Below are 12,606 nucleotides of genomic sequence, written 5' to 3'. Positions count from 1 at the left end.
AGTGATTTATTTCATACTCTATTTACTGCTTTGAATGCAATCTGGTTTACACTAGAGAGCATTACACAGATCGGACGACCTCTTTGCCAAACTCTTCCATTAAAGCCAACAATTTTGGTCCTAAGCAAACAGAAACAAATATGGTAGGTAGTAGGCCATATTCAGGTTAGATATAATATCACACCAACTTGCATTCTAATGTTTGAATTAAAAAATCAGTTGTGTTACAAACAAGATATGCTCAGTTGCAGTGCCTTCATGTATTTTTATTTTACTGATGTTGCAGTGATGGAGAAAAGGTTAATACTTTAGTTCTAAATAATTCAAAATAAATCAAATACTTTAAATGAGTGAAATACTCTATTTTAGGCAATACCTGTAAAACATAGTCCAGTGCTATATGTCGAAAGCACTTGCGTGTTGCTGTTAGGATGTTCGTAGCTTCTTCCATTTCATGCTGCTTATTTCTTTGAACTTGAGCATTTTTCACTAATGCATTTTCTTTCTCTTCACTGACCTTGTCAAACTGTTTTTTAACATCTTTAAATTTTCTTAGATCCCTGAAAAAGATAAATAGAAGGAGCTTGTAATTGCACTTTTTATGACGTCAAGAAATCCTAGAAAGTGTTAAGCAATAATTATGCAGTTTAAAAGTTTAGGTATTATTATAACTTCTCTTTTTATTTGCAGGATATGGGCATAGCTAGTTAGGTCAACATTTAATGCTGATAGCCAATTGTCCTCCGGAAGATGAAGAGTGCCTAGTTGAAATGCTACAGTCCATGGGAACTAGATATCCCTGCAGTGTTATTAGGAAGGAGGTTCCAGGATCATGACCTAGCAAGGCTGAAGGAACCACAATATAGTTTCAAATTAGGATGGTGTGTATCTTTGGAGAGAAACTTGCAGCTGGTGGGTATTGTCATGTAGCTGCTGCCCTCATCTTTCAATGTGGCACACTCAAACATTTCAATAATGCTGTCAAAACATGTCTGATGACTGGATGTCAATGCAACCTGTAGATGTCACTAACCTGAGTAACTTCTGAAATGATATCTGGATTGAGGTGACAGATCTCCAATAATCACAGCCATTTTTCTTTGCATTTTGTATGATTCCAAACGATGGAAAGTTCCCCCCACCCCATGAATTCCTACTTTCTCCAGCTTTGATACCATACTCTGTCAAATGCTTCTTCGATGTCACAGACATTATTCTCACCTCCCCTCTGAAGTTCCACTCCTTTCTCAATGTTTGGACCAAAGATGTAATGAGGTTAGCAGCTGAGTGGCCTTGATAGAACTCAAGCTGATCAGCCAGCCAATAAGTTATTGCTGATTTACTGCCATTTGACAGCACTTCGTTGATGATAGATTTATTTATTGTCACATGCATTTTGTTACAAGATACAGTGGAACGTCTTCTATAGTGTCACCACTCTCCAGAGTCATCTTAAAACACAAAAACAACCAAAACGTTGAAAATGACGGCAGAAAAATAAAAGATATAAAGAAAACTGTTCAACTTTACAGTCCTTCTTGTTATGCACTGCACCTTGGGCTATGGACCTGGTGGCCAGGCATGTGTCCCCTTTGCCATGCAGTTGCTTGAATTGTAGTCACTACTCTCTAGCACCATCTCGCTTATATCAACACCATCACCACTATGAGTCCTCAATGGACCTTGCCAATGCAGATGGCACTGATTCCATTGGGTACTGCATCATGTTCTGCTGCCACCATGTGTCTGCTTTGGGCCCTTGTTAATGCAGCTACAGGTCTCATACTGAGCCCAAACTCACTTCTGCCACCCCTCCATGAACTTGCGCTGGTGCAGCAGCTACGAGTTGGTGCTAGGACCGCCTCGAAGCAGAAGCCGCCAGGAACTCACCTCTGACGCCATCACTAAGAGTCCATGCTAGGCTCACTTGCCACTGTCGATGACGTTGGTGCGCAAGCACTTCAAGCGGCAAGTACAATAAAAGAGAACAATAACAAAATGGAAAGCCAACGAGCCCCGAGTTCAGAAGCCCTACTCCACCACTATCTTACTACAAGTATTTTGAGAATATGGGCATTAGTGGCAGAATTGATTTGTACTGTTTTAGACACACCTGTGCAACTTTCAACATTGTTGAGTAGATGTCAGCATTGCAGTACAGATGCAATGGCATGGCTAGGCTAGGGATTCAGTTAGGTCTGGAGCACAAGTTTCCAGTGTTACTGCTGAAATGCTGTCAAAGTCCATTGTCTTTGCAGTATCCAGTGTCTTTTGCTATTGCTTGAAATCATGTGGAGTAAACTGGCTGGAAATTGGCAACTTTGGTGCTGTGGATCTCAGAAGCCACCAGGATGGGCAAATCTGGCTGAACATAGTCAGCCAAAACATTTGCAACCGTTTTGCACAGAAGTGCTGGACTATCCAATCATGGAGGATGGCAATATTTATGGAACATCCTCTTTATAGTTGCTTAGTTGCCACCATCATTTTCAGTTTGACATGGCAGGGCTACAGAGCTGAAATCTGATCCATTTTGTACATCTTAGATCTGCCTTTTACACAGCTATTTACAATGTTTGGAATGCAATAGTCCTGCATGTAGCTTCACCAGGTTCACATTTCAATTTCAGATATGCCTAATGCTACTCCTTGCATACGCCGCTGCACTCTTGCTTAAAACAAGGTCGATCTCCCACATTGATGAATTTGGTAATAATAGAGCAGAGGAAAAAGCCAACCAAAAGAGGGTACAGATTGTCACAAACCAAAACAGAAATTGCTGGAAAAGCTCAGCAGGTCTGCCAGCATCTGGGGAGAGAAATCAGAATTAATATTTCAGGTCAAGCGACCCTTCCTCAGAACTCTTTCCAGCAATTTCCATTTTTGTTTGATTTACAGCATCCACAGTTCTTTCAGTTTTTGTTTAGGTTATAGATTGCGATGATGTGTAATTCTACTGCTGTTGTTGATGGGTCACAGTGTGTGTTGAGTTACTAGATCTGTTTGAAATCTATCCTGTTTCGTACACAGATAATGCCAAAGAACACAATATGGCTTCGCTTAATATGAAGCTGAGACTTCATCTCTACAATTACTGTAGAATCTTCACTCCTACCCGGAGGAGTAGATTGGCAAGGAACAAATAAAGAACATTTTTCCCATTTGGTGGTACCTTCCTACCTGCTGCAGTCTCAGCCTGGGAGCGATGTACTTTTGAACTCAGCCAGCTCGATCAGCAGTGATGCTACTGAGCAACTCTTTAATGGACATTTAAGTCCATTATCCAGAATAGACTCTGTTACTTTGCCAGTCAGTACTCCTTTCAACTGGTTTTGAACACACAGAGGATAGGTGGCAAACAACAGATATTAGGTAGCACTTGCTGATGTTTGGCCTAAGTTGGTGAACCTTCTCAAATGAGATTCCCAATGTAACTCCCTTCACCATCTCTGATGAACTTATCCTGCCCCTGCGACTGGTTTTGACTGGTGGTGTCTCGGGCATTGTCTGCGAGGTATGTTTGTGTTTGACTATGTCAGATTGTGAAGCAGCTCATCTTAATTTTGACACATACCAACTGATGGTACTAATGAAGATTCTACAGGATCAACAGATAGGGGTTTGCCTTTATTATTAGCAGCCTGTCTAATTTTGGTCAGTTCATTTAACTTTGCAGCAGTTTGGTACAAATGAGCAGCTCACCAGGCCATTTCAGATAGCATTTAAAAGGACAACCACATCACAGTGGATCTGGAATTATTTCAGCTGGCTGACTTCCTTCATTGTTGCATCAGGTAAGTTTGAGAATTTCAAATACTTAAACTGAGTTTAATTGCCAACAGCTGTGGTGTGATTTTAACTCATGACATAGCATTAACCTGGATCTTTGGATAACATCATTCCGCCAACTCTCTCCAATGGAGGGAAACAAAACCAACAGGCAAAGATCCCCCAAACAGCAATGCAATAAATGACCATCTAATTTGTCATCATAATGTTAAGGTATTCATTTCAAAATATAATAATACATCGGCACATCTAAACAAAAAAAGGGTTTTTAGATGAAGTTTCTTCACAAAAATCAGACCAGCAAAGTAGTAATATAGTGGTGAATTAAAAATGCATTTTTCAACAACCATTTGGAAGCTGATAATTAACTAGCTTAATTAAGTTAGTTAATGGATTCAACAAGAAAAATAAGGTATGTGAATGTGACCTCGATGGGTTTAAAGTACCTATCCTTTGAAAAAAAAATGAGGAGAGATGAAATTTTAAAATGGTAACAAGGAGAACGAGCCAAGAAAAAGTAAATTTGTACAAAACATTAATTAGCGAACTGTGCAATTCTGAACAACCATTATGGGAAATGCATCATAATAGTATACAATATACATTCACCAGAAACATACCAAGAGTTAGAAAATTACAGATACAAACATCAATCTGAAATGCTGGGATTACTTCCATCACAGAAAAGGCCAAGATTTAATGTAGTTAGATTTAAAAACTATATTGGGTTAAGAGAGTGTGAATTGAGCAAGAATACAGTGAATACATTAGGTACACTCTAAGGAACTTGCATTGTGTGGCCTTTTGTTGCAGATGCCCTGGTTTTTCTAAAAGCTGATGTACAGTAAATTGGGCAAGCTAATATTCTGAGATATCTTATATCCACTGTAACAGTCCTCCTTTTTCCCCTCTGGAGCAATTATTTCTGTCGACAGCAGCTGCTCATGCCTGACGTTTTGGGAGCAGTCAGCAGTTCATCAGTAGCTGACTTACTGGTGCAATAATGCTTTGAAATTTAGTTAGAGGCTGTGAGGCAAGACCACGTGACAGACCATAAAACCATTTAACTTGCATACATTTCTATCAGATTTACTTTTCAAATGGTGGCCTCATTTTATGGGAATTATAGTTTTGTAAAAGAATTTCCAAGAACAAGCAGCCCATTTTTGCTTATGCAAGGAAGGGGAAATAATTATGTTTATGTTACCCATTTTAAGTACAGACCCCTATTTTGCATCTTTAGTTTTCTGCTCCCCTACTATATTCTTCATTTTCCAACATTGTCTCCAAACCTTCATTTCCCAACCCTCCGCTTGTCATGTTCCCCGTCTGCCCATTTCAATATACTGATAACATCAGGCTGTCTCTATAATTCTTCTGAACATTTCCTTGCAATTCCCAGCTTTTAATTTAAAAAAGTATTTATTTAATCAATCAGTAGCTGCAGAGAACAGATACCTCTCCATCCCCAGGTAAAACTGAGGGAAAACAAACAGAAATAGAGCAACTCATTTGCCAGCAAACTACATTTTAGAATAAAGAAGATTGTTTTCACAATTTTTCACCTGTTGTCTCACACTGAACTGCATACATCTTGTTTTAATTTGTAAGACAGATTTGGTGCATTGAAAACTACCCATTGTTTATAATGCGTGTATTATCTATTGCTTATAATATCTATGCTGGACATTTAGCCTGTAAGACAACGCAAGCTCTCTGTGACTGTTGAATGCCCTTTGTTGTTTGCTGGTGCACATTTGCACTCTCCAATTCAGTGAGAGAGTATAAAATTAAACATCAATATCAAGTCAGAATTAAGATTAAGGACGTGCTGGAGCAATGGATACAAGATGTAGGAGTCGAAAAGTGTATCGCTGGAAAAGCACAGCAGGTCAGGCAGCATCCAAGGATGACCTGCTGTGCTTTTCCAGCGCCACACTTTTCGACTCTGATCTCCAGCATCTGCAGGTTTCACTTTCCAAAGGATGTGGTCCATGAGTCAGATGGAATCTTGATTTTCCTAATAATTCTCAATTCCATATTTCTGCCTTTTCCTATTACGATCGATTCCCTCGCTCATTAAAAACTTGTCTATCTCAGTCTTGAACATACTTGAAAAGAGAGAAGATATTCTATACTCACAGTACTAAGCAATGGAGTTGGAAAATCATGTTGAGATTGTATAGGACAATAGTGAGGCCTCTTCTAGAATACTGTATCCAGTTCTGGTTGCCCAGTTATTGGAAGGATATTATTAAGCTGGAGAGGGTTCAAAAACGATTTACCAAGATATGTTGATGGGAATGGAAGATTTGAGTTATAAAGAAAGACTGGATAGGCTGGGACTATTTTCACTGGAGCAGAGGTGGTTGAGAGCAACCTTATAAAGTTTATAAAATATTGAAGGGTACAGATAGAGTTAATGGTAGCTCTCTTTCCTTGAGAAAGGGGGATTTCATGATAAGGGAGCACATTTTTCAGGTGAGAAGAGAATTAACAATGAGGATTGATGAGAGGAGAGCAGTAGATGTGATCTATGTGGACTTCAGTAAAGCGTTCGACAAGGTTCCCCATGGGAGACTGGTTAGCAAGGTTAGATCTCACTGAATACAGAGCGAACTCGCCATTTGGATACAGAACTGGCTTAAAAAGGTAAAAGACAGAGGGTGGTGGTGGAGGGTTGTTTTTCAGACTGGAGGCCTGTCACCAGGGGAGTGCCATAAGGATCGCTACTGTGTCCACTGCTTTTCGTCATTTATATAAATGATTGGATGTGAGATTAAGACGTCTTGTTAGTAAGTTTGCAGATGACATCAAAATTGGAGGTGCAGTGGACAGTAAAAAAGGTTACCTCAGATGACAACAGGATCTTGACCAGATGATCCAATGGGCTGAGGGGTGGCAGATGGAGTTTAATTTAGATAAATGTGAGGTGCTGCATTTTGGGAAAGCAAATCTTAGCAGGACTTATACACTTAATGGTAAGGTTCTAGGAGTGTTGCTGAACAAACGAGACCTTGGAGTGCAGGTTAGTTGCTCCTTGAAAGTGGAGTCGCAGGTAGATAGGATAGTGAAGGTGGCGTTTGGTATGCTTTCCTTTATTGGTCAGCGTATTGAGTACAGGTGTTGAGAGGTCACGTTGCAGCTGGACAGGACATTCCACTTTTGGAATATTGTGTGCAATTCTGGTCTCCTTTTATCAGAAGGATGTTGTGAAACCTGAAAGGGTTCAGAAAAGATTTATAAGGATGTTGCCATGGTTGAAGGATTGGAGTTATAGGGAGAGGTTGAATAGGGTGGGGCTGTTTTCCCTGGAGCAGAGGAGGATAAGGGGTGACCTTATAGCGGTTTATAAAATCATGAAGGGCATGGATATGAAAAATAGTCAAAGTCTTTTCCCTGGGGTGAGGACATCCAGAATTCAAGAACATAGGTTTAAGTTGAGAGGGGAAAAATAAAAGAGAGACCTTCACAGAGGGTGGTGCGTGTGTGGAACGGGCTGCCAGAGGAACTGGTGGAGGCTGGTACAATTACAGCATTTAAAAGGCATCTGGATGGGTATATATAGGTATGGTTTGGAGCGATATGGGCCGGGTGCCAGCAGGAGAGACTAGATTGGGTTGGGATATCTGGTCGGCATGGACGAGTCGGACCGAAGGGTCCATTTCCATGCTGTACATCTCTATGACTATTTAAAAAAACAGGAGGGGCAATCATTTATACAGAAGGCGGCTAGCTTGTGGAATTAACATCCTGAGTAAGTCGTGGATGTGCATACAATTACAATGTTTAAAAGACATTTGGATATATATATGAATAGTAAAAACCTGGAGGGATTTAGGCCAGGAGCAGGCAGATGGGACAAATTTAGATTGGGATTATGAGGTAAAAACAATGACTGCAGATGCTGGAAAGCAAATACTGGATTAGTGGTGCTGGAAGAGCACAGCAGTTCAGGCAGCATCCAACGAGCAGCGAAATCGACGTTTCGGGCAAAAGCCCTTCATCAGGAGTAAAAGGCTTTTATTCCTGATGAAGGGCTTTTGCCCGAAACGTCGATTTCGCTGCTCGTTGGATGCTGCCTGAATTGCTGTGCTCTTCCAGCACCACTAATCCAGTAGATTGGGATTATGTCCATCATAGACGAGTTGGACCAAACAGTATGTTTCTGTGTTGTAGGACTATAAAATGGTGATGCGACAAGCTGTATTTGATTTCTCTTAAAAAAAAAGCCAACACACTGTCAACGCACGACCATGTTGTAAATTTGAAATAGTTTTGTCAATAAAAGTATTTGAAATTAACTAATCCAATTTCCTGCTTTCAGTTGTGTCACTGTTATGCCAATGGGAAAAGCCACACATCAGGCAAGATGTTTACAATGTGTCAGCACATTGCATGACAATTAATCCTTTAAAAAGATCTTCCAGACATTGTACAAAAATGGCAAATTGGTATTTAATTAGATAACGAAGGACACTGCTCGTTCACCCATTTTATTCAGTACTTCACAATGCATGTCTCAATAATCTTTCTCAAACTTTTCTAAAATATCCACAGTTGTACTCTCTCAAATCAAAAGCCAGTCAAGTCAGAGTCAGAAATGTACAGCACAGAAACAGACCTTTTGGTTCAATTTGTCCAGCAGATAACTCTACATTAATCGAGTTCCATTTGCCAGCAGTTGGTCCATATCCCTCTAAACCCTTCCTATTCATATACCTATCTAGATGCGTTTTAAATGTTGCAACTGTACTCGCCTACACCACTTCCTCTGGCAACTCGTTACATACAGGCATCACTCTCTGCATGAAAACGTTGCCCCTTAGGACCCTTTTAAATCTTTCCCCTCTCACCTTCAACATATGTCCTCGAGCTTTAGACTGACTTTTCACCCCATCCACACCCCTCATAATTTTATAAATCTCTCTAAGGTTACTTACATCCTCTAACACTCTAGGGAAAAGAGGCTCATTCTATTCAGCCTACTCCTATAGTTCAAACTCATCAATCCTGACAACATTCTTGTGGATCTTTTCTGAACCCTTTCCTGTAGCAAGGAGACCAGAACTGAACACAGTATTCCAAAAGTGGCCAAACCAATGTCTTGTACAGCTGCAACATGACCTCGCAATGCCTACACTTAAATGAACTGACCAATAAAGACAAGCATACCAAACACCACCTTCACCACCCTGTCTACCTGTAACTCTACTTTCAAGCAGCTGTGAACCTGCATCACAAGCATTCTTTGCTCAGCAATACTCCCCAGGACCTTACCGTTAAGTGTATAAGTCCGGCCCCAATTTGCCCTACTTAAATATAGCAGCTCACATTTATTGGCATTGAACTCTAGCTGCCACTCCTCAGCCCATATGCCCAACTGATCCAGGTCCCGTTGTACTCTACAGATAACCTTCTTCATTGTCCATTACACCACTAATTTTGAGATCATCTCAAAACTTACTAACCATACCTCCTGCATTCACATCTAAAATCATTAATATAAATGACAATAAGCAGCGGAGCCAGTATTGATCCTTGTGGCATCCCCACTGGTCACAGGCCTCTAGTCCGAAAAGCAATCCTCCAACACCATTACCCTCTGTCTCCTAACTTCCAGCCAATTATGTAGCCAAATGGCTAGTTCTCCCTGTATTCTACACGATCTAACCTTGTTAATCTGTCTACTATGCGGAACATTGTCAAATGCCTTATTGAAGTCCATATATATAGACAGTGTCTACTGCTCTGCCTTCATCAACAAGTCAAGGATATGCCACTACAATGTTATACAAGCGTGTTTCCAAAGAGTGACCACATGGCATAGTCAAAGATTGAGGAATTGCATAAGGCTTGGAGATTGGATTTTTATGAAATACTAACATGTGTAATTTCACAGCTGTAACACAAACTGCATAAGGGCTCTGAAGATCAGGTTTCACCAAACAAACAGTGCAGTTTCATAATTGATATGAAACTGAAAAAAAGAATCACTGCCTAACACTTCAAGTGAAGAGGACAACCTTTGGTTTTGAGCCTCATCAGCTTAAAGGTTTGATCTTAAGATGTATAAAAGTTCTAAATCTTAACTTTTTTTGTAACTCGATAACAGCAAATACAGCGAGGGCGCTTATTTTCATACTATGATCTGTCTCTTGATTGGACTGGCAAAGCAAATATTTGAGCAGTAAGACTATGCCAATGCTGCATTTTTGAACAAAGTGGATTGTGGCAGCTTTAGGTAATTTCTGCATCTGTAGATTGTTAATAGGGCAGAAATGGCTTTCAGGATGGTGATGTGCTCTTCCTATTAGATGTCGGAGATCAGGGACAGTACGAATGTTTCTAGAGATTATGTCTACAGGAAAAAAAGTGTTTGGCTGCGAATCCTATTGGTAGGAGAAAAGGAAAAGGCTGAGGCTGGTACAGTAGCTAAGGGAAGCAAGTCAACTTAGCAAGGCAGACAACAAGGTAAGACTGATACATTAAACTGCATTTACTTCAATGCAAAAGCCTGACAGGTAACAGATGAATTTAGGGCATGGTTGGGAACATGAGACATAGAAATCGTAGTTATTAAAGAAAGATGGCTCAGGAATAGACAGGGCTGACAGCATAATGTCCCACAGTATAGATGCTATAGAAAGAATAGAAAAGGGTGAGAGAGAAAGGAAGGGGGAGAACATTACAGCTGTAATTGGGAGGATATTCCTGGGAGATCATGCAATGAAGTTAAAATGGATGGACCTGAGAAGAAAGAATGGGCTGATCACCTTGTTGGGATTGTACTGTTGGCTCCCCAGTAGTCAACAGGAAAGGGTGCAAGAAAAAGCCAGGAAACTATAGACCAGTGAACCTTACGTCAGTGGTAGGTAAGTTGTTGGAGCAGATGCTGTGGGACAGGATTTATATGCATTTGAAAAGATAAGGTCTGATCAAGGATGTTGAACATGGCTTTGTACGTGGGATATCTTGACAAGATAGCAGAGTAAGACACTCCTGCCAGAGCTCCTCCACTCTGACCGTTTTTTCTACTTTCTTTTTTCTGTTTTTTTTCTCCCCTTAGCCAAAGGAGGACAGTCCCAGAGCAGCAGGCATGTGGAGAAGCAGCACATTGCGCAGCGAGTCCTGCGGACAGACCGGAGTAGGGGAGGCAGTGCTGGAACTTACCTTGTACTGCAGGCTTGGAGCGGAGCAAGGATGGCTGCTAGACTGGGGTCTGGCAACATGTGGAGGCCCTGCACTGAACTGTTACAATGTAATATTTATTTGACATTTTTCACCTGACGATAATGTCAATCCTTTAACGATGTCTTATTTCTAACTTATTTTTATAAATTCTGTAAATACTTTTTATTCCGCTTTGGCATCCAGGTATTTGTACCTAATATGACACCACAAGAGGCAGACATTGTAGAAGCTTTTCACTGCACTTCTACAGTGGAGTAGATGTGATAATAAAGGATATTCTATATCATGTCTCACTAACATGATTGAGTTTTTTTGAAGAGGTGACAAAGATTGAAGAAGACAGAGCTATAGACGTCCTCTATATGGACTTCAGCAAAGCATCTGAAAAGGTTCCGCATGGTAGATTGGTTAGTAAGGTTAGCTCACATGGGATCCAGGGGGAAACTAGCCAACTGGATACAAAATTGGCTCTAAAGTAGAAGACAGAGGGTGGCTTGTAGAATGTTGCTTTTCGGACTGGAGGTCTGGGACTAGCAATGTACCAGGACAATCAGTGCTGGGTCCACCACATTTTATTATTTGTAGAAACAATTTGGATGTGAACATAAGAGGCACAGTTGGTAAGTTTGCAGATGACACCAAATAGGTGGTGTGGTGGAGAATGAAGCGATTACCTCAGTACAACCGGCCCTGATCAGATGGGATAATAACGGATAGTAGCATGGGGTGTTACATTTTGGTAAAGTAAATCAGCGCAGGGCATGTATAGTTAATGGTAGGTTAAAGTGAGGATTGCAGATGCTGGAGACCAGAGTCGAAAAGGATGGTGCTGGAAAAGCACAGCAGGTCAGGCAGCATCCAAAGGAGCAAGAGTGTCGACGTTTGGGCATAAGACCTTCACCAGGAATGTTCTAATGAAGGGCTTACGCCCTAAATATTAACTCTCCTGCTCCTCTGATGCTGCCTGATCTGCTGTGCTTTTCTAGCACCACACATTTCAACATTTAATGGTAGGTGCCTAGGGAATGTTACCAAACAAAGAGACCTAGGGCTACAGCAACACGTTTCCTTGAAAATAGAGTTGCAGCTAGACATGGAGTGAAAGTAGCATTTGGCACGCTTGCCTTCATTGCTCAGAAGGTTGAGCTTTGGAGTTGGTATGTCATGTTGCAGCTGTACCGGACATTGGTGAGGCCACTTTTAGAATACTGTGTTCAATTCGGGTCACTCTTCTATTGGGAGGATGTTGTTAAACCTGAGAGGGTGCAGAAAATATTTACAAGGATGTTGCCAGGGTTGGAGTGTTCGAGTTATAGGGAGAAGCTGAGCACGCTGGGTTTTTTTTTCCCCCCATTTGAACCATTGAGGCTTTATGAAGGTGTACAAAATCATGAGGGGTGTGAATAAAGGTGAATACCTAAGGTTTTTCCTAGGATGGGGGGTCCAAAACTAGAAGGTATATGTTTAAAGGTGAGAGGGATAGGATTTTAAAAAGTATTGACGGGTAAACTTTTCGCACAGAGGAGTGACACATGTATCAAATGAGCTGCCAGATGAAGTGGAGGAGGCAAATACAATTACAATATTTGAAAAGCGTTTGGATAGGTATATGAATAGGAGTGC

General features: G+C 40.8%; 1 protein-coding gene across 1 annotated transcript in view; it reads right to left on the bottom strand.

Annotated features, from left to right (window-relative positions):
* Positions 1-12,606, bottom strand: part of LOC140478907 (arf-GAP with coiled-coil, ANK repeat and PH domain-containing protein 2-like) — a 171,223-nt gene that overhangs the window by 87,898 nt on the left and 70,719 nt on the right. The window contains exon 6 of the mRNA XM_072572528.1: positions 377-560. Within this exon, the coding sequence (XP_072428629.1) occupies positions 377-560 (184 nt within the window). The remainder of the gene's footprint in view (positions 1-376; positions 561-12,606) is intronic.

The sequence above is a fragment of the Chiloscyllium punctatum genome, chromosome 6, assembly GCF_047496795.1.
Source record: "Chiloscyllium punctatum isolate Juve2018m chromosome 6, sChiPun1.3, whole genome shotgun sequence".
In the NCBI taxonomy this organism is placed as follows: Eukaryota; Metazoa; Chordata; class Chondrichthyes; order Orectolobiformes; family Hemiscylliidae; genus Chiloscyllium; species Chiloscyllium punctatum.
The sequence above is the reverse complement of the archived record's forward strand: the minus strand, read 5'-3'. Positions and strand labels throughout refer to the sequence as shown.